This window comes from Otolemur garnettii, unplaced genomic scaffold, assembly GCF_000181295.1.
Source record: "Otolemur garnettii isolate 467f Iridium unplaced genomic scaffold, OtoGar3 scaffold00021, whole genome shotgun sequence".
NCBI lineage: Eukaryota > Metazoa > Chordata > Mammalia > Primates > Galagidae > Otolemur > Otolemur garnettii.
In genome coordinates this window covers 21,186,873-21,209,959 of record NW_003852416.1, presented here as the reverse complement: position 1 = coordinate 21,209,959, position 23,087 = coordinate 21,186,873, and the positions used below count along the sequence as shown (strand labels likewise).

The following is a 23,087-nucleotide window of genomic DNA, read 5'->3' as shown; positions in this document are numbered from 1 at the left end:
GCCCTAACCATGGAGCTATGGGTGCCCGGCCACAAGCATCTTTCAGTTGGAAGAATAAACACTGATTTCTTCAAAAGGCAGTGAGGAAATGAGCAGGACAGCATCTCATCACACCCACAAAGTTCACATTACCAGCCCAACCACTCACCTGCAGAGCAAGTGCCCTCTGAAGGACTGCTGGGGCTCCAGCCCAATCAAGATTTGGAAGTTATATCCTGTGAAGAATGGGGGGATGAGGGTTCACAAAGAACAACTACCTTAAAATACGTGAAAGGTTATCAGAAGGGCCAGTAGACTTACTATCTGTGGAAGGAGGGAGGGGCAGGGGAATGTGACAAAGGAGATCAAATTCTGGTCAAAAGTAAAACATCTTTATTATTAAGACAACAGAATGGGATGGAGGCCTCATCAAGTACTCAAAGAATCCACCAACAACAACCCCCAGTTGAAGATGATGCATCAGGGGCAAGATGAGACTGTTTTCACTGGGGAGGGTGGGGGATAGACTTGAATTCTAAGACCCCAATCATCTCAAGACTAGGATTTTACACAAAGGCATCCTAGAAAGGAGTAGACCTTGTTAAAATAACAAGAATTAACTAAATATTTCTAAACTCCAAGTTGTAACTCTCTTGTTTTAATAAGATTAGACCCCATCAAATTCTATTATACAAAACTGCCATTTGCCCTTGTACCATCTGGAAATCGTGATCTATATTTAAGTGGCCCTAATTGTTTCAATAGACTAAGAGAACTCTGACTATAATGGGAAGAGAGAGGCTGGAGTTCCAGAATCACCCTGAGTGATGATACTCCTCCTATGAAGTCCATTTTCTAAAGTAATATAAGATGATGGGTGGGCTCTGAATGACGAGCCCATAAAACCAACAGTCATATATGGTGAGTTCACTAAAGGGAGCTATATAGTGAGAATACATTTTACTTTTTCCTATAGACACTAGTTAATTCCTCTAAAGCATTCATTTTAAACTGTGGATCACAACTCATTAGTGGATCACAAAATCAATTCCATAGGTCTTGATTAGCATTTTTATTTTATTTTCTTAGTGAAGGAGAACACAATAGAACAGACTAGAAAATACCAAATGCACTACACATAACAAGAGTACACTGTTTGGTGAAACATTTTTTTTCAATTAAATATGTATGTGTCATGATTAAATATATTTATCACAGTCACCCTAAAGAACTAAAGTTTAGAACTAGAGACACAACCATGCAGAAAGAGCAGGGAGATAAAGACAACTCTGGGTCGAGATGATGAGTTTTAATGCCCATAACCAACTCCCACAATCATACTTTGGCTCCTTCAGACAACTTGATCTTTGGGACAGGACTTTGTACAGAGTCGAGCCACGTGTAGCACACATGCACACACTCCTGCCTCTAGCAAGGGGGGCAAGATACCTACATCTCATGATCCAAGTACTTTTTATTCTTAAATAAAAATCTTAATTTGCTCTGGCCTCCAAAAGGCGCTAATCTCAGGCCACAAATTCATTTCAAGGGATGTTCTGTTTACGTGGGACCAATTTAAACAGAAGCCACCTCACCAGACCAAACTTCCAGTCCTTCAGTCATCTCTAATCCATGATATGTACATCTAGGTTTGTGCAGGCAGGAAACACACATGACAGAATTGCTTTGGTGGTGCTGGACGGGATGGTGTTTCTTCACTGGATTTTGGTGACTGCTTCATGGATGGAGGTGGCCACATAATCCAAATTTTTGGTGGTTAAGCCACACATGTTGATCCGACCGCTTGGCAACAGATAGATGTGCTTTTCATTGACCATGTATGCAACCTGCTTGGCTGTTGAAATCAAAAGATGATAATCAGATCAGCAAGGAACTGTAAATCAGTAGAGGCTCAGCAATTATAGGACAATTAAAATTTTCCTTCCTTCCCCTTAACATAGAGAAGCAAAAAAAAGTAGCTATTTTGTTCAGTTGACAAACAGGAAAATAGGCTCACTAGATTCTAGAAAGTACTCTTATTAGTTAACTTTCTAATCCCCAGAAAATCCAATATGGCTGGTGGGAATTTTAATCTGGGATTACTTCCTAATCAAGCCTGTACATTACATTGACCAGACACTCCCATGAACCAAAACCACCATCAGACTTAAGAACATTCCATCGATATGAAAATTGGTTATGAAGGGCTTCCTTTAACCCTTTTCTGACCAGTGTATGCTTGTCCCTGAGCATCTAGAGGCAACCCTCCTTTGACATTTCTGTATCAGACAAAGCTCACATACTTGATAAGCGCACTTGATAAATGCTGTGTGAATGAACCAAGCAAAACCACACAGATCTCTCTGACCTGGCACCATCAGACCTTGGTCCATTTATCAGATCTCACTCTCTCAGATACAAGAAGATTTTCCCATGTTTGCAGAAATGCATCCTATTGTGATTATAGGGCTCCTACCCTGGGTTTGTTTGCTTGTTTGTTTTTAATAAAAATGAGACTTTTCTATTTCGGGGGAGAAGGGATATATCATGATTTGAGAAATTAGTAAAAGTTATGAACTCTTTCCTTGAAAAAGGCCAATATACACATATGCAATTTTTAAGATATAATTTCAGAGGCTTCATAGATCTAAAGTACATCCAAAGACTCCAGGTTAAAAAAGCTCCTGTTCTGACAGATAAAATGTAGTGAGCTTTTAACATGAAAACCATAGAAACTAGATGGTGGGCATATGGGGAAATAAGCGTAATTCCTCAAACTTCCCTGGATGTTTAAAATTTTCAAAATAAAATGCTATTTTATGAAATGTTGGAAGAAAAAAAAAACACTGTTTTTAAAAATGATGTCAAATGCTAAAAATATAACTTTAGTATTATAAGCACAGTTCTATTCTCATCATTTTTCAATACAAAATAAAACAAATATCCTAGTCTGGATAGTTAGAAGGATATGGATATTTTATTGGAGAAATATCCCCAACTTGTGAGCTTTAAGAATATTACCACTAAGACTATTTCCATTACACTTAATATTTTTACATTAAACACTGAATAATGTAAAATACATTGTATAAGGATGACTTTACGTGTTCTAGTCAACTAATTCTCTGTCCTACCTACGTGAAGACACCTACCACCAACTAAGCTATTTCTTCACTTTCTCGGGTAGCCTCACTTTACCCCAGAGTATTTTGAGGGGTCTATAATACAATCTCTCTCACCTCTAACTTTCTATTTCCTTTTTTTCTCAGTCCATTTCATGCTGGCACTCTAGTGGCCCCAACTATAATACCTCTAGGGGCCTCTGACGGTCTACCTACAACCCAAGCCAGCTGAACATCCTCCCGAGAGCCACTCAGATGCACAGAGTGGCCACATCTGTACCACCCAATCAGTGGCTTGGCCAGTAGTGCTCTGGAATTATCTATTAAATAAATGAATCCTCTATCATCACAAGAGCCTACTGACAGCAGATATGCACTACTGATGGCTCCCCACCAACTGTTCAGCTTTTAATTTCAACCACCAATCTCAGGTTTCATTTATGAAATAGAAAGAGAACTCTAATTTCTTTGTGAGGGCAATACCTGGAGATAGGAAAGACCTGTTAAGAAATTAGATCCCTGAATAATATATTTATTCTTAGGGTTAAGGTAAAGACAAAAGACACCTGAACACTTTTAGTAAACCAAAATATAAAGCCTGTTATTTCCCAGCTAGCTCTGAGCTACTTTCCAGCCTATGAAAATGAAAATATTTTGGCTATGGGTCAGCAGGGCAGACCATAACAATGCTTTCTTGAGACCCAAGAGGTTTAGATGATGAGACATCTAAGATAACCCAACTTGATTCAAAGCAATGGCTGCCCAGTAAGCAATGACTAAGAGGTGAGCACAAGACCAGCGACTGCAACTGAGAGGAGGAGAAATGTGCTGAAGGAGGCGGGGGGGCCACTTACGGTTCAATCCAGTGAAACTAAACATGCCAATTTGCTCAGTGATGTGATTCCAGGTTCCAGGGGTCTTCAGGGCTTCTAATTGTTCCCTGAGTTTGGATCTCATGGTCAGAATCCGGTCAGCCATTGTCTTTACATTTCCTGTCCTAAAGCATGAATAGTAACATAGGTATCAGTCCAGACAGGAGAGATGGTACATGAGAACATGTAGGTTTAAAAACTGTAACTTAAAACTACATGCTGAAAATGGAGTCACAACCTGCTCTTTAAGGTATGTGGATGCCTGGATAGGTGGATGAACAGACCAGAGAGTCAGATTTAGTAGTGGAAGGAAAGGACTGTATTTACTGATGGAGTCTAGGGCCATCTTGGGTATACTGCTATAAAACACCAATGTTTCAACTCAGGCTTCATTGAGGTACTGATATAGATAGGATAATATATTTTATCTGTAATTAAATAGAGATTGCAGATTTAGCTACTAGATAAAAATAACTCAGTACCAAAATAAGATAAAATGTATATAATTAGAGACACAAATGAAAACCCCTCAAATTGCCATACTGCCTTGAATGTGGATATTCTGTTCCATCAAGAATTCCTTCCTGAGTTTTCCAACTGTATGGGGAGGAAGCCTGGGAGGCAGGGAAGTGGGGAAGCCACCACTCCAAGTGCCTCTTCCTCTGGTCCAGGTGCTGTGTTACACACATGTGAGGTAGGTACTGGTACTGTTTCACATAAATATTTGATATTTGAAGGGGTTAAAGTAATTTTATCCTGCCTCTACCCAAGTCAGAGGAAGAGACGCAGTTAAATGTAATTGGACAATGACTACTCTGCTTCCCACTCCTCACCCAACAGGCTGTATGCCCCTTACCATTCCTCAAAGAGCTCAGGGTTACTTAGGGTCAGAGCCACGATTCGTGCTCCCTGGGCTGGGGGATTGGACCAAGTAACTCGCACAATCTTCTCCATCTGGGAAAGGACCCTCAGGATGCCGTCAGCTTCTTTTCCAACCACAGTCAGATTCCCCACTCGTTCATCTAAAGAGAGAGATGAGAATCAGGAGTGGCTGCCTAGAGGGGGTGATATGAGGAGGGGATTGTAACTTGGAAGGGCACTCACTGTAGAGCCCGAAGTTCTTAGAGAAGGACTGGGCACAGAAGAGCTCAAAGCCTTCAGACACAAAATAGCGAACCGCCCAGGCATCTTTCTCTAGGTTTCCAGACGCGAAGCCCTGATAGGCTGAGTCGAAGAAAGGGAACAGAAACCGCCGCTGCAAGGAAGGAGAGTGAGTCAGGGAAGGAAATCCTTCTGGAACCAACTTCACTTACTGACCCTCCTTCCCCAGCTGGTGCCCAGGAGGAACTTCTAACACTGTCCTTTTCTATTTCTTGTCTATATGCACCCAATCACCACTTTATGTCTCTTTCTCTTTCTCTGTTCAGCTAAACAGCAACCATAAATGTAGTGATTTCTGTAAACTTTGCTTTTTTTTGATACAGAGTCTCATTATGTCACCCTTGGTAGAGTGCTGTCTCATCACAGCTCACAGCAACCTCAGACTTTTGGGCTTAAGCGATTCTCTTGCCTCAGCCTCCCAAGTAGCTAGGACTACAGGCGCCCGCTACAATGCCTGGCTATTTTTTTGTTGTTGTTGCAATTGTCATTGTTGGTTAGCAGGCCCAGGCTGAGTTCGAACTCACCAGCCTGGGTGTATGTGGCTGGCGCCCTACCCACTGAGGTGTGGGCGCTGCCCTGTAAACTTTGCTTTTTAAGAGTACTACATTGTAGGCCAGGCATGGTGGCTCATGTCTGTAATTCTAACACTTTGGGAGACCAAGATAGGTGGTTTGCTTGGCTCAGGAGTTTGAGACAGCCTGAGCAAGTGGAAGACTCCATCTCTACTAAAAATAGAAAAATTAGTTAGACGTGACAACTTATGCCTGTAGTACCAGCTACTCAGGAGGCTGAGGCAGGAAGATCACTGGAGCCCAGGATTTTAAGGGTGCAGTGTCCTGTGATCACACCACTGCATTCTCTAGGCCAGGCAGTAGAGCAAGACCCTGTCTCCAAAAAAATAAAGAAAAAAAACACACCATTCTTGTCACCATGCAGCTTTGCTAAAAGGGGCTTGTTTTTGAGGCATGGCAGTTAGGTACTAGGTTGGTGGATCCTTCTCCATGAATTCTTTGTGTAATAAGCTTGGTCACATGTAGGCTTAGTATCCCCAGGGTCACCCCACAACTTCAGGAATATTCTACTGGGTATTCAAACAAAGTGGACAGAGTAGTCTCTAATCTTACCACTCTTATCTCTTTGAAGAGTTGCCCACAGTGAACCTGTTCCTGCTATTGAGCTCTCTGAGTGGATACCACATCCCTCCCTGGAACTGTCCAAGCTTTGGATGTATGTGGCCTGGGTGAAACTGTGGTGAGTGGTATATCATGATTCCTACCTCTGCAGCTTATTCTCCATGTCCTTTCACACTCCAGTCCTATCAGACCTATTTCCCGAAAGCTCCAGAATGCTTCTGCATCTCACTTTCTCCTCTGCCACCTACTCTATTCAAGGCACCATCAATGCCTGTCTGGATTATGGAAGCAGCCTCCTAACTGCTCCCCCAATCTGCCTAATCTGGCCTTCCTCCAATCCAGTCCCTACTATGCAATCAGGATGATCCTAACACAATACACGTCACTCCCTGACATCAAAGATTTCAGGGGCTTCCTATTGCCCTCAGAACAAAGTCCAACTCCTCAGCACAGGACCTGGCTCTATTTACTTTCTAGCGTTGTCACTCACACTCCCCAACTCCCTTGAACTCTAGGCCACGGTAAGAATTACTTTGTCTTCCTTACATGAGTATGATCTCTGCCTAGAGCTTTTCGCCATGCTCTTCTTCCCTCTGTAGGGAAGGAAAGTTCTCTGCCCGGCCCTGCCTGCTGATGTCTTTTTAACTCCTCCCCATCCTACAAATCTCAACATGAATATCCCTTCTTCCAGGAAGGCTCCTGCCATCCGTCCCCATATATACTGCCAAAAGTCTGGGCTACATACCCCATTATAAGCCCCATCAGCATAACTATTCCACAGTATCACAACTGCTTAGCACTTGTCTGTCTCCCCAAACAGACTGAGGGGAGGGGCATCTGCTGTGTTCACTACTGTATCCCAATGACACCCAGTACACAACACTTCCTCACCAAGTATTCCACAAACACGTCAGTGAAGAATATACACACTTTGAACTAGAAATTCCAATCTAGAAAGTTATACCAAAGAAATAATAAAAAGAAGTTTTATTATGTAACTGTTCATAAGATCAAGAAATCTGGAATAAACCTAAATTTCCATCACCTGATTTACCCAATCCTAATATGAAATATCCAAGAAAGAGATATAACATAGCTATAGAAAATGCTGCTGCAAAACATTTACTGACCTGTATATAAAGCATCAAATGAAAAACAAAGTGTTACAAAACAGTACAGACAAACTGATCTCATCGTTGTAAAATGTATACATGTATATATAAAACCGCATGCACACACACAGACACACACAAAGCCTGATACTCTATCTTCCAAAATATTAATGATGTCTTTCTTTGGGTAACAGGATTTATACTTAATATTTTTTCCTTGGATTTTTCTCCATACTCCAAATTCTTCAGTAAACAGGTATTGCTTTTGAATATATCTTTTTTAAGCGATGCTTTGACATAGTAGTTACCTTCATGCAAGAAGCAATCTGTTTCCACTGCTCTGGGGTGGGGTCAGTCCCGGTTGGGTTGTGTGCACAGGCATGGAGGACAAAGATGGAGAACTCAGGAGCATTCTGAGGAGAAGGAAGCTACGTCAGCTCTGAGACTAGCAGCAGTGTGAGGGACACAGTCAGCGAGAGGGCCCCGGGCAACCATGTTCTTCTCACTCTTTCGTGTCTCTCTTTTGTGCTCTCTCTTACTTGCTATTTCAAAAACCACTATCTGGTTTGGGGAAGACATCTCAGACTTTCACTTATCAACTTATCCAAAGACTTTCCTTGCTGTTCCTGACACCAGGGGATTCTCTTTACTTTTTCTTTTAAATCACCCACCTCCAGATCATTCAGGAAACCCTGGAGGTCAAGTCCTCTCTTCTCTGCATCCCAGTAGTGATAGGTCCGAATATCTTTAAAACCAGCGGCGGAAAATACACCATTATGATTTTCTGCAAGCAAAGGGTAAAATGTCAAATGCTTTTACAAACACTAGGAGGTATACTTGGAAAGAATCCAAGTCAGCTTCCAGGGCCCTCACAGGCTCGATGTCCGCTGGTGTCACTGAACCTAGGGGTTAACATATAGAAGAATGAATTTAAGCCAGAACAAGTTCAACCAGTCACTATTAATGCCAAACTTATATCCCACTACAATGGCACTTCCTGTACCTACATTTTATGCCTCCTGTGGGGAGTTTCAACAAAGACTAAAATGAAAGTCTACCTAAAATCTTGTGAAAGAGTATCCTAATTTGCATTTGAACACCAGGTTTCTCATGTACTATTATAATCTACCGCTCAAGCCATTCCCAGAGGACAGTTGCTCTGGGGATGAATTACACTTTCTGTATAACCAGTGAAAGTCATGAGAACAATTCTAACTTCTGTTTCTCCTCTCACTACAGCTGAAAGACTCACCCCAGGTTGGTGAGGATACGTAGACGGGTGTGTTCTTGTTGTTTGTTCCATTGTACCATCGTGCTAAGAACTCAGCTCCAATTCGTAGTGCACCCGTTCCCCCCAAAGACTGTACACCTCCTACCTGAAAGAGAAGAAGCACAGTCTCAGCCTGATAATGGTGAAGTCATAATATTTGAAAGATTAGGTAATAGTGAGCACTTAATGTTTGCCTGCTCTGTGCTAAGTCTTTTAGTAGCATTATCTCACCAAAACTCCACAACAGCTACATGAAGCAGGTTCCATGTTTTGCCTATGTTTACAAATTAAAAAAAAAAAAATGTGGCTGAGCGAAGGGAAGCACCATGCTCAAAGTTAGTAGCTACTGAACAGGAGGGCCAGCTCTTAACCTGAGAGGTCTGAGTCTGGGGAAGCTTCCTTTTCTGAACACAGAGAAAAAGGCCACATTAGTGTGTATATGTGCCTTGGAAGGAAAACCCATCTCTTTGCACCCATCTCAAAATCAGAATTTCCCTCCAGCAGAAGCCTGTAAAATAGTTTCTAGCTTGCCACTGGCATCAGCCTGTGCCCCTCCTTCTCATCTCTAGAACTAGGGCTAATGAATCCTTAGAAACATGTTCTAACAAAATGAAGGTAATATGCAAATACTACTTTCCTCTCTTAGGAACTTCTTATCTTAAAGTGACCTAGTATGGTCAATAACAAAAGTCTTGGGTTTTATTATTTACAGAAGGCTTCTGCATATATTCTTATTTAATCCTCAATTCACACTCAAGGAAATTGATTTAAAGAAGTGGTTTGCAAAAGGATACAAGGAGGTGAGTGGCAAAGCTGGGCCCAAACCTAGGTCTTCCCATTCTAGATCAAGTTACTATGTCCTGTTGATAGAGTGCTGCCTATAGAACTGTGATTTTGCTCCTTCAAAACTCTAATTAGGTATCAGCATAACTCTTTCAGTAGAGAAATGTCATAAACCACATGTTGCCTAATTTGTCTAAGGGTTAAAGAGAAAGGAAGGCACATTGGTGTGTGCCAAACACCTATTTAAATAAAAGGCAGGCACATACAACCTTCTAACAGCAGCAACCTCTAGAGAGGGGTCCAGGATGTAGGAATAGTGGTCAAATGAAACTTTAGCCTAATTTATAAGTTGTTTTTTAAAAATGATAAGAATATATTTATGTATTATTTGTAAAATTTTATAATTTTTAAAACCTATTAGACATCTGAGATTTGCTATAAAATAATCCAGCTGTGGCAGTAGGGGGGTGAAAAGAGAGAAATATATAAGATTGACCATATGCAGATAATTGTTGAAGCTAGGTGATAGGGGACTGATCCATTATCCTATTTTCTTTATTTTCATATGGACTTGAAAATTTCCATGTTAAAAAGGTTAAAAAAAAAAAAAAAAAAGTCTTCCTAGATAGAGAAGAAAGGCTTCCTAAATCTTTTAAATAACCTAACACTACACTAAAAAGATGCTAAAAGATGATAAAGGAGGCTCAGCACCAGAGGTTATGGCACCAGCTACCTACACCAAGACTGGCAGGTTCAAACCCAACCCCGGCCAGCTAAACAACAATGACAATTGCAACAAAAAATAGCCAGGCATTGAGGTGGGCACCTGCACCTCTAGTCCCAGCTACTTGGGAGGCTGAGGCAAAAGAATTGCTTAAGCCCAAGAGTTTGAGGTTGTTGTGAGCTGTGACGCCCCAGCACTCTACCAAGGGCAACATAGTGAAACTCTGCCTCAAAAAAAAAAAAGGAAAAAAGTAGAGAAAAGTGAGATGAGTCAGAAGGATCAGTAGTTTGACACCAGGCTGGGCAATGGTGAGACCTTGTCTCTACAGAAAATGTAATAAATTAGCTGGGTGTAGTGGTGCACGCCTGCAGTCCTAACTACTAGGAAGGCTGAGGCCGGAGGATTGTTTTGAGCCCAGGAGTTTGAGGCTCCAGTGAGCTATGATCACACCACTGTACTCCAGCCTAGGCAACAGAGACAGAGAAGAGTGAGAGAGAAGAGGAGGGAAGAGAAAGAGAGACCTAGCTCCTTCATGTATTTTGATGCTAATTTCCCAAATAAACATTAATGAACAGTATTAATCTAACAGTACTTTAAAAAGTACCCCCTTAAGTGAGTCATTCCATGAATGCATAATTAAGAGATATATTATAAAATTTGTGATGCTGCTAGATAGAGAAAACCCAGTCATCAAAACAGATAAGAAAAGCTTAGCCATTCATCACATAAATGCTTACTAAAACAGACAACAATGGATATTTCCTAAAAATTCATTCAACACATAAGTCAGCTTCACGATAAATAATGAATCATGAGCAGAAATCCCATTTAAGCCAGGAGCAGAGCAATGATAAATTATCACTAGTGTTCTATCTGTGTTTATAGGTCTGTGGAATAATACTATCTGAAGTGTAAGATACAAGCAAAGTTGACATTCAAGGAATGAGGAACTGAATACAGCTGTACATTTCAGAGGGAAGCAAAAACAGTAGTGTATGTCAGATCTGGTGCACTAACTTCGCTGTTCTTTACAGTGATCCTAAGCACTAGTCTTCTACCATTACTTTAAAGATTTCGCCCCCAGATCGTGGTCTACTTGGATTCTTTATGTAAATTGCTGTTGAGCTGATAAAACTGAAATGTGCATTTATTTTTTATGGATTTGCCATCCAGCTAAATTGAATGTCAATTTCATACATTACTTAAGCAATTCTGGAATGCCAATACTTCCTATGCAAATGAGCAAGGTTTCCCTTCACCATGGTTTTAAGTTATGCAAATAAGACAATGCATATGGATGTCAGTGAAAACATTCCCAGGCATAATTTTTCATTTCCTGCACTTCACAACTTATTTATTTCTTTATTTATTTATTTTGGAGATGTAGTCTCACTCTCTTACCCTGGGTAGAATGCTGTGGCATCATAGCTCACAGCAACTTCAAACTCTTTGGGCTCAAGTGATCCTCTTACCTCAGCCTTCTAAGTATTGGGGCTATAGGCGCCTGCCACAAGCCCTATTTTCTATTTTTTCTATTTTTAGTAGAGACAGGGCCTTGCTCTTGCTCAGGCTAGTCTCAAACTCCTGCACTCAGGAGATCCATCTACCTTAGCCTCCCAGAGTACTAGTATTATGGCATGAGCCACTGCACCAGCTGACAATTTTTTTTTAAGAGACTGGATTTTACTATGTTACCCAGGCTAGAATACAGTGGCATAATCACAGCTCACAGCAACCTCCAATTCCTAGACTCAGATGATCCTCCTCCCTCAGCTTCTTGAGTAGCTGGAACTATACACACACACCACCACATCTTATTTCTTTATATTTTTTGCCAGGATAGGGTCTTGCTATTTTGCCCAGGCTGGTCTCGAACTCCCAGGCTCAAGCCTCTCACCTTGGCCTCCCAAAGTGCTAGGACTACAGGCGTGAGTCATTACACCTAAGCCCTGTGTTCAACTGAGTTTAACTCCATCCATTCTCTCCCAATCCAGATAGCAAATTCATTAAAAGAATTAGGAAATTAGTAAACCTGTCTACAGTCCCTCTAACAGTGTCTAAGTGTTCCTTTCTCTGCACATCCACACAAGCATGTGTTGTTCTGGGACTTATGATGGAAGCCATTCTTTCTGGGGTTAGGTGATGTCTAAGTGTGACTTTGATTTACATTTCCCTGATGATTAGAGATGATGAGCATTTGTCATGTGTTTGTTGGCTACTAGTCTATCATCACAAGAAAAGTTTCTGTTCATGTCTCTTGCCCACTTTTTAATGAGGTTTTTTGATTTTCTTTTTCTTTTGATTTGCCTAAGTTCTTTGTAGATTCTGGTTATCAGCCCTTTGTCCAATGGGTAGCATGCAAACGTCTTCTCCCATTCTGTAGGCTGTCTTTTTGCTTTGTTAACTGTGTCCTGTGCTGTGCAGAAATTCCTCACAGAGTATGAAAGTAGACCTACCATTTGATCCTACAATCTCATTAATAGGTATTACCCAAAGGAAAAAAGGCATTCTACCATAAAGACACTTGCACTTGAATGTTTATAGCTGCACAATTCACGACCACACAAATGTAGAAACAACCCAAGTGCCCTTCAACACAGGAATGGATTAACAAATCATGGTATATGTATACCATAAAATATTATTCAGCTATAAAAAGATGTAGATTATATATCTTTTGCAACAATCTGGATAGAAGTGAGAGCCCACAAATATTCCTATCTACAGTGGCTCAGTAGTTTCAGAAGCTGAAACACCACTATGCAGGAGATGAAAAATGGACATTAGTCTGGATCGTACATTCTGAAAGTGGAAAAGTTAATAGTACATACAGGGCAGTGAGGAGTCTAAAAACTAGGTCCCTTAAAGCAGGTGAAGAATCTGGTAATGTTAAATCTGCACAAGAAAAATCTAAGGGAAGACAAGATTAGTGTTTGTTTTCTCACTCATTCTTTCATTCATGCCTCATCTCCTTTAAGTTTTAGCTACAATGTTACTCTATTTCTACCATGACCATCTAGTTAAAACTGTATCCACCCGCAGAACTCCTACCATGGCTCCCCTTGCTCTATTTTCATAGCATTCATTATCTTTAATATACATGTCATTTTCTTATTATGTTTATAGTATGTTTCTTTCCACATAACTGAAAGCAAGGCCAAAGAATTCTGTATGTTTGGGTCAACACCATGCTCTAGCACCTAGAACAGTGCCCAGCTCTGGTGGTAAGCATCTGATGACTAAATGAATGAGTGAATTCAAACATCTGGAAATCTCTGAAGTACTTACAGGACTGATTATTCACAGGACTCCAACAACTAGCTCTGCCTTAGCTAGCGAGCTAAGGATTCAGTGTGAAAGTGACCCCTGAATGGGTCTTGGCAGGCTTGGAGGTAGGGACAGGAGAGTTGGAGAGGTGAGGAAGGCATTCCAAGTGGAAGAAAGAGCCAGACAAAGGCTCTTAACCATGACAGGGCCTGGTGAGTCCAGAAAACAGCAAGGCTCCTAGAATGGCAGGCCCCCCAGGTTCATGAAGGGAAGCAGCTAAAAGAACAGGATAAAGGCTGTCTACTAAATCCACTGCATGCCAAGCTCAAGGTCAGAAGTAACAGATGACATGATTAGCTTTTTTTGCTAAGAAACATCATTCTAGCTGCAGTATGTAAAATGCACTAGAATGGGAAAGAGACTAGAGGGAGGAAAGTCAAATAGGAGGCCATTGGGAGTGGCAAAGACTTCCAAGGAAAGAGGAAAGGCTCAGGACTCAGTAGTAACTGAGAGTGATGTAGATGCTACGGGAGCATCCCATACCAGTCCAAACAGTACCTTCCAATGCTTGCTGCCATGCTAAAGACTGCCATCTAAAATTGTTCCATGATCAAAAACACAACAGGAAGAACTAGACTAAAAAGGAGGGCTATGTTCCTAGGTCAAGGACACAAGCACTGGCTCCAAGTCTTATGGTGTTAAGTGAGCAAACACAGATCCAGGAGCCCAACAACAAAAAGCAAGCATTTGCCCAACAGAGTTAATAATTGTATCAGAAATGCATAGTCTTAGAGGAAGAAGCTCCCAAGCACAGAATCTGTTTTCATTTATCAACAACAGACTTCAGCTAGTTTATTTACAGCATTTCAGAAGGTAGGCCCCCAGTAGCCTCAGTTCTTCACTTTCAGACTTCATTAGGACTCTGCACTACCTTGGTGGAGGATTTTCAGAGCAACTTCCCAATGTGACCTATAATCTCTATAATCTCAACATTTCTACCCAAATGCCTTCAGCTCCTTAAGGCAAATCACAGTCTCTCAAAACAATCCAGACAAAATCCTACTCAAGTTAATTACTTGCCTAATCATGGACCAGAGTTCCCAAATCTTCACTAGAGCTGCCCTGCCTCCTGATACACATAAGAAAGTACATGTGTGCAACCTTTATTTATCCTGTGGTTCTGTTTATCGGGGCATCTGGGTAACATGATATGCAAAAGGAAAAACCTGCTGTAACAGCATGTGGAGAATAAATCAGATGACTATAAGATGTGGTTCCTTCAAAGCATGAACCATAGGCTCTACTATAACACTGGCCTGCGGAGTACTTAATTGCACAATACCTAACTGGACTATTGCAAAAATCTGAGCTCTCACCTTTCCTACCCATCTAATCAGTTTTATCTTCTTCAAATAACACTTTTATTGAGTAACTTCTCTGCTTAAACCTTCAGGTGGCTTCTCCTGCCCTTGCTGCCAAAATCAGTCTGCCTGATTTGTCCAACATGTTTCCTGCTCTCATCAACCAGGTCTCTTCACATCCTAGATCTGCTTACCCCTTATCTTTGTCCCTGGACTCTGACCACTCAAGGCAAATACTCCCCTCCTTTTGTCCCTCTTCCTTACTTTGTGGTTGGTTCTCACACCTGGCTATACTTTGAAATCACCTGGGGAGCTTTTAAAAAAAACGAGCCATGGCAGGGACAGAAAAGGGGAGGAGTAAAAAGGAGAGGGGAAAGGTGGCGTCCTCCAAGATTCTGATTTAACTGGCCTGGTATGGAGTCCACAGAGTCCAGTCATTAGTAAGTTTCTACAAACTCCCTACATGATACTATTGTTGAGCCAGATAACCAGTGTCCTGGCCTTGTTCACACATTCACCAAGGTTCAGCTCAAGTCCCATCTCCAGCCCTCATGAATTCCTACAACACTGAGAGTCATACCACTTCCTGTCATGTACAGCCTGCCTCCGTCCGAGACGTGTTCCTCCTCCATGTGTCTATAGTTATACACAGCATACATACCAGGAAGTACTTAGATGAGAGATGCTAAGCTCAAGGCTGGACATATTAAAGAATATTAAGAGCTGGCAAGGACTTCAAAGAGCATCTAGACTAGCGACTCTTGAACTTTTTTGGGGGGGACATAGATACCTTTTGAAAAGCTGATATAAGAAATCAACCTTCTCCCCAGGAGTTAAGTATACACAAAATTCTACATATAATTTCAGGGGGCTCAGAGGCCCCTTAAAAGATCCCCTATGCAAGTGTTCCTTATGGGGTCCTAAATCCAAACTATGTTAAGTCTTTTCCTGATATGTAGATGTAGGGTCCAGAGGGGTAAATGAATTTTTGTGGTCAAAAATAGTGGCAGAGTTGGGTCTAGAACCCTGATCTCTCTTATGATTCCTTTAAATCTCCTCTACTTGGCATCTCCACAGGCTGCTTTAAACCTGGCAGCAGGAATCCGATGATCTACTAGACAAAACTAAACAACTCCATGCTGTGTGTGTGACTACCTTATGTACTCTATCAAGTTCTTAAACTTAACTCTACTGAAACCCTTATTCATTGGTAGTTCAAAAAAAACCCTGCGTTTTTCAACTTCTTTTTACTTTCACAATTTACAAAACTCACCCGCTTCTCCTTGATAGCTGGGCTGTTGTCCCCAAGGACTAAGCGAGAAGCATAGGTCCGGAACTCTGCCAGGCCCAAGATGGGTAGATACTCATGGTTTAGGCTACTGTCGTTAGCAATCTTCTGCTCCACCTTCCTCACTACTGGCAGAACCCAGGGCTGGGAGTCATCTGTGCGATACGCTAGAGAATGGAAAAGAGTTGATACAGAGGAGTCTTAGTCTGTGCCCAAGTGAGAGTTTATAACTGTGAACAGGAAGCATTCTGACACCTTCCAGTTAAAACAGAACAGTGAAGGGAATTGAAGTAAAGTTCATTCACTCACTGAGTACCTAATTAGGGCCAAACATGAGCTAGGTGCTGGGCAAACAAGACAGACATGATTCCATCCTTATGAAACGTATAGCTCATTAACTATGTGACTGCCAAAAAGTAGAATGCTGAAATAAAACTGGGACATCACAGAGCCTGGTCATGTGGGAGAGTGCATGGGAGAGCACTCTGCAAACTAAACACCACATCAATATTGCTAGGAGGCCACCCTGCCTCTTGTCCTAGAAGAGCAGAATTAGAATGTAGAGTAAGCACATGCCTGCAACCGAAGGGTCCAACAACTGGTTGGGTTACACAATTACCCCAGGGTCATCTAACACACCCCTCTATCCTCTTCCTGTATTTTCACATCAGGCAATGTTTACCATTTTGAATGTTTATCCCACTTCATCTGCCTCACCCTTTCATTGATATTGATCTCTCACAATATTTAATCTTGCTCTATAGTAAATTTCTAAGCTCGGAGTTATCCTATCACTGATTTTTTTCCTGTACTACTCTACGATTATGTTAGGATTATAGCTTTAGAGTTCAGCTGCTTTGGCCTTGCACCCAAGCCAATAATCTCTTGGAGTAGGATTCCTGACAAGAAGTCATTTGCCTCTCTGTTCAAATGTTTAGGTCTTCAACAATCCTATATTAGGCAAGGGACTTTGAAACTGAAACAAAATTTTAGAACAATTCTGATCAAGTTATATCTTGTATTAATCTCTGTCATGAAAAAAAAAAACACTTTTTAGGGTAGTTTTTATTGTTTACTGAACAACACATCCTGATTGTAGAAAAATTAGGAAAGGCCAGAAAGTAAATAATAAACGTGATAATTAACATGTAATCTTGGTGCTCAGAGATAAGGAATACAAAAACTTTGGTGTACAACCTTCTAAGCTTTATTTTCTATAAACATTTTATTTACAAAATATGAATCATATTGTATTCAGAATTTTCAATGTGCTTTTTCCCACTTAAATATATATTACCAATCTTTTTCATCATCATTAACTATTCTTCCAATAGGTGATATGTTTGCATGTCCCCGTCCCATCTTTATCCTCTGTCTAGTTTCCAAATCCCTTCCTCCATATAGTTATGTTCTTATGTATCCTTCCAGAATTTCTCTATGCACACACAAATATAGCTTCTTCCCTATGCCCTTTTTACACAAAAGGTAGCATATCACATACATACATGGTTTCATTCCTTGCTTTTTCCACTTGAAGATCTTTTTATATTCATGCATAAAGAGTGTCCTTGTTCCTTTTTATAGCTGCTTAACTGATGAATGTACCACATTTTATTTTGTCAGTCTCTTGTTGATGGATATGTAAGTTGTTTACAATCTTAAAACAGTACTTTACTGAACAACCTTGTACATATGTCATCTCACATGAATGCAATTGTATCTGTTAACAAGCAGGGTGAAAAATGGAGGAGGGAGCTAAGTAGTTATATGTATTGTAATTTTGACAAATATTTCCAAATTGCCCTCCATAGGAATTAAATGGAATCACATTCCCACCACCACCAATATAACAGTGCCTACTTCCACACAGCCTTACCCACTGAATAAACTTTTGCCAATATCAGGGTACGAATAGTATCCCAGGGTAGTTTTAATTTGCATTTCTCTTATGAATGCAACTGGGCATTTTTCATACATATGAGCCATTTGCAACATCATTTTAGTAATTATATAATATCCCTTCCTATATGTAATAGTTTTCTTTTCAATTATTTACTATCATAAACATTGTGATGAATACTCTTAGATCTTTAGGCATACTCAACTGTTTTCTTAGGAAAAAATTCTAAATATAAATTTACTAGGTCAAAAGATATACAACAAAAGACTTTATATAATCATTTTGAATTTTTTGTGTCTTCTATCAGCTAACTCTACCCTCCAGGAATGTGTCATCTACAAAACTGAGAAACCTATCAAGCTAGTAATAAAAATAAAGATGGAGCTACAGGCTGACACAGCCACTAACCAACCAACAGTCTCAGGGTAGGAGAATCTAACTCATAATACCCTCGTACCACTCACATGCTACCCCTAGACCCACCAAACTAATTCCTTCTCAACAAATTCAAAGTCTCCTTTACCAGATGGGATCTGGTCTGGTTTCCTCACAGGCATACCAAAATAACTACTTCCAAGTAAGAGTTCTCCCGGAAACAGATTAACACTATCTAAGATCACAATGTTACCACTGCTCAAAGTGTTCTTAAAATTTCTTTTGGAATTGTTTTCGAAGGCAACATTTCATTATTTTGAATATCCCCAGCAGGGCCAACACTTCATCCTTTGAAACTCAATTTAAGTTTTGGAAATAGTACTTGCATCATCTCCAGAGAAGAGGGTGGGTAAATAAAGGGGATAATATTCATGGAGAACAATTAGAAAGCAATGATCTCTTGTGTGGGTCCTACCTGCCTCCAAGGCCATTCCAAAAGAAGTTTCCCAAAAAAATCTTTGAACAAAAAGGCATGTTTTAACTATGCTTTAAAGGAGACTACTTGGATTTACCAAAGTTTGGATGTTCATAGAAAAACAAAAGGAGACTCCAAAGTTTAAAGGAGACTACTTGGATATACCAAAGTTTAGATGTTCATAGAAAAACTGTTTTATTATGTTTCAGGTCTATGTTTGAATGTTATATACTTACCTGTTTAACTATATAGGAATTATTGAAATTGTCACAGCAAGAAGAAAATCTCTGAGGAAACTATCTGCAAATAGGAACTTTCTGAGATTATAGTTGCAGTTTATTCTAAATATGTCCCAGCATCACTAGAACACGAGCTGGAGAATTTCCATTAGGGTTTATATCTTAACTTGAAGGGAAAGAAGAGTCTCTTCCCCAAAGTCGGTTGTAATTACATTTCCTTCACAATGAGTATATTTTGGATGTGTATAAAGTAAGGGTAGGACTTACAAAAGCTAGAAAGAGACCTTTGATTCTACTCTCATGAGGCCCTTGTCTAAACATCGGCCATCCATAAAAAGGTCATAATGATGATTAACAACAACATTTATATACAGGGCACCCCAAAGTTGCCATACATAGGAAACATGTATGGTGGCAGATATCTTGGACCATGTTCACCATGAGTGGGAGAGAAGACTTTGTGTGTGTGTAGAAAGAGGTGACCAATATGTACAGAAGATTTTGTTAATATTTTGTGTAAAAAAAAAAAAGGTACATTTAGCTCCAATTTCTCATTTTCCCTATGTATGGCTACTTTGGGGACCCCCCATATATCACTTTCATTTACATATTACATTTCACACATGATTATCATTTAATCCTCAGTTGACGAAGCCAGTAAAATTATCCTACACTATATTCACAGAATGTGCTGGGGAATCTTGGAGTAAACTTTTAGTAGAGCTAAATCTTAGAGTAGAATTTAGAGAAAGGTTATTCAGTTTGTCTCCTCATTTAGCAGACTGAGCCCCAGTAATGTTAAATAACCCTTCCAAGGTCACCTCATTGGAACACAGTAGTAGGTCTGTCCCTAGGTCTCCTGGCTCTTCCCACTATGGTGCACTGGCTACCCCCAAACCAGATGTAGGTAGGTACCTGAACTAGAGGAGTGGATAGAGAATCTGGGGCCTGAGAGACCTAGCCTGGAGTCTCAGCTCTACCACCTAGGATACATGACCTGGGGCAAACAGCTTATCTCTCAGGGCTTTGGCTTCCTTCCTCTAAACAGTAATAAACAACTTTCCAGAGCTGTGAACATTAAATGAGGTTACATGGATCAATCATTTGCTCATAGTAAGGAATGAAGTTCCTGAGTTCCAGGAAAACATGACAAAGGCACCATCACAGAGGAGGTGGCCATGTGCACTAATGACTATGATTATGAGTCAAGCACTTCTGGCCTGGGCTATTATGGTGCCTTTTCTCTGCATGAGCAGCTTATTTCTGACCCAGTGTCAAATTATTTCATTTTGCAGTTCTTAAGCCAAAAATTTTCCTTCTACATCTTTTATGAGATTCACCCAAATGTCAAAACAACAATAATCATAATAGCTAACACTTAGATAAATCCTACTTATGTGCCAGACACAGTTCTAAACACTTTAAATGTACTTAATCTGCACAAAAACTCTGTAAGATAGTTCAAAGGTAAATGAGCCAATAAAATCTTATGTTATACAAAGATATATTTACATCAATATGAATATTAGTATATTTAGATCAATATGAATATTCTTCAGTATATATATATGGCTATAAAGAAATACTTCGATTCTGGATTTGATTTAAATTAAGAGCTTGAATGGTGTCCATTCCAATTCAATTCGAGGCAATCTTTTAATACTTCCTTCACTCTGCTGCCTGCTAAAAACATCATTTTCCCTCCATCTGTGAAACTACATAGTATTGACTTTTTTAAAGTGCTTTATTATGAAAAATTTCAGCCCTTTGCAAAAGCTAAGAGAATAATACAATGTATGTCCATGTACCTGTTACCCAGCTTCCACAAATTAACGTCTTTGGCAACAATCACTTTTTAATGTTTTTCTTTTTTTACCCCACTCCCAAACTCCTGGGTAAAGACTTAACAGATGCTATGTATAGACACAAACATTCTCCATGGGAGCTTCCTTCATGTCACCCTCTGCAACAGTATAATTCCATTTGCTCTTTCAAAGTTTCTAGTCCTAGTATTAAGTTTGTTTCCTAGCATAGGACAAATTATGCTTTGTATATGGCAAAATCCAAATGGAGAAAGTGACTATGGGACTTCAAATATCCAAATGATGGTGAGAGGAACATAACAAAGTCATCAGAGATCTGAATTAAAGGAATTTCAGAGGCACTCCAATATAAACCTTCTTGGCAGCTGGGAAAACTGAGGCCCACGCTCTGAGCTCTCCAAAGCCCAGGAAATACAATCAAGAAATGAAGACAAGGATGTGTGGAAAGTGAGGTTCTATGCTCATATCCATACTTCTTCCTACTGCTTTCCACCATCTCTATCCATTTCTACCACATCTGTGAGAGCCAAACCATCTTCCCAGATCCCTCCAGGAAGCATTAACCCATCTCAAAGCATAGTGTAGATTTTAAAATCCTCAAGAGCAAAACCAAGCCTCAGTCTTCCCCACAAGACTTAATAAGGTCCCTGATTGATACTTGGTAGTCAATCAAATGGTTACTAGCCCAGACCAGAGCTCCCTAGGACTAACAGTTCTCCTTTACCCCTTTTCCAGTACCCGGGACCCAGAGCCTATTAGGCTTCTTATTTGCCTCCCTCTCCTTACAAGCGCTGGCCGCCCCATTTCTTTGAAGGATGTAGTATGAAGAACACAGGTTGGGGAATCAGAAAGCCTGCGTTTGTGTCCTGGCTGCCAAACCCATTGTGTGACTTTGGACATATCTCCCCTTTCCAGCGGCTCCATATCCTCCTCTCTAAAATGGGCAGGTTGAGCGAAGTCTTTCTGGACCCTGCCTCCTCTCCGGCATCCCCCTGTTCAGGCAGCGCCACGCTGGGCCTCGGCCTCTCCTACCTCCCACCCCCAGGTTGGGTCCGCTACACTCCCAAGCTGCTCACTCTCCCAATCACTGCATCCTTACCTCCCACTCCCAGGTTGACCTTGCGGGGATCCGGATCCTCCCGGAAGTCGGCAGTAAGCTTAAAGACCAGGACCGGCTCGCTCTGAGGAACCTCGGCAAAGACTGATGGAGGCGCCATGGCGAGAGAGCAAGTATCTGCCCAGAGCTTTCACCCCGCGCCTGGAGCAGCTCGGTCCCGGCTGGCCACGGCGACCCGAGGAGACTCTCACCTTCACCCAGCCGGCGGGGGCGGGCCGGCAGCCTCCAATGGCTGAGCAGCATCCGGAGCTTGGCAACACGCCTACCCAATTGCGAGCTTCTGACAAAGAAGGGGCAGAATGGAGGAGATACTATTAGCCAATCCAAGAAGAGAATCTTATGACGAGGCGGTAACGATGCAACCAATTCCATTTAATCGGCCTGGGCGTGGGCGGAGGCTAGGCTTGATTGGCAGGGTGTGCTCCTATTGCGGAGGCTGTTATTTCCTGGGTCTTTGGCTGAGGGGAGGAGCCCGGCGAGCGGTCATTGCAGCCTGCTCGACCTTCGCTGGCCCAGAGACCAGGGGGAGGTGGCCGGAGGGAATTCCCGAGGACAGGTCTTCATGTACTCGCTGAGCAGGTGTTTTTGTTGCCAGTCCCAGCAGCGAGCACGTTTATGACGGTCTTGGCTGGCAGCCAAAGCCCTGGATGCCAGTCCTTGGCGAGGACAGGCAGCTCCGAAGCTGGTGCGGGCGACCTTGACCATGTAGGCCGGGTCCCCAGGGAGATGTGGGTGTGCTGCCTGCCTTGGTCTCAGGTAGGTTGGGCGGTAGGGATCCTTCAATAGCAGGTGACGATGAATTCCTTTTTGCTGCTCTTTGAGAGTTTCGCTCCCCATTTGTTGTGTTGTTGGATGAAGAGGGTCCCCCCTGCCTGTCACTGTCAGCCAGTATGCACAGACAGGGATAGGTCCACCAAACTTTGTCACAAGGCGGAGATTCTGGAGAACAGCGAGAGTAGCCTCTTTAAGACTGTTCTGATCTTCCATTTCTAAAATCACAGTTTTATACATAAAAGTTCAAGGTAAAAATCACGTTAATCTTTATCTTAATAATAATAGGCATAACCTATGACCCATAATAAAAAA

The 23,087-nt window shown here is 41.3% G+C and overlaps 1 protein-coding gene across 1 annotated transcript; it reads right to left on the bottom strand.

Moving 5' to 3' along the window:
* Positions 1–355: 355 nt before the first annotated feature.
* On the bottom strand, positions 356–22,294 carry GOT1 (glutamic-oxaloacetic transaminase 1). Its single transcript, XM_003787276.3, has 9 exons — positions 21,984–22,294; positions 16,058–16,239; positions 8,632–8,755; positions 8,051–8,163; positions 7,688–7,792; positions 5,078–5,228; positions 4,830–4,995; positions 3,956–4,098; positions 356–1,834 (listed from the first exon to the last, which is right to left on the bottom strand). Exons 1-9 carry the CDS (start codon positions 22,099–22,101, stop codon positions 1,695–1,697), a joined length of 1,242 nt encoding a protein of 413 aa, XP_003787324.1. The 5' UTR covers positions 22,102–22,294; the 3' UTR covers positions 356–1,694.
* Between the last annotated feature and the right edge of the window lie 793 nt (positions 22,295–23,087).

Coding starts and splice junctions, on each gene's coding strand:
- GOT1 (XM_003787276.3), bottom strand. CDS start 22,101: ATGGCGCCTCCATCAGTCTTTGCCGAGGTTCCTCAGAGCGAGCCGGTC. Junction 8,756..16,057: donor CAGCTATCAAGGAGAAGCGG/GTGAGTTTTGTA, acceptor CTTCTCTTTCAG/GTAGGAGGTGTACAGTCTTT. Junction 4,996..5,077: donor TAAGAACTTCGGGCTCTACA/GTGAGTGCCCTT, acceptor CTCTCTCTTTAG/ATGAACGAGTGGGGAATCTG.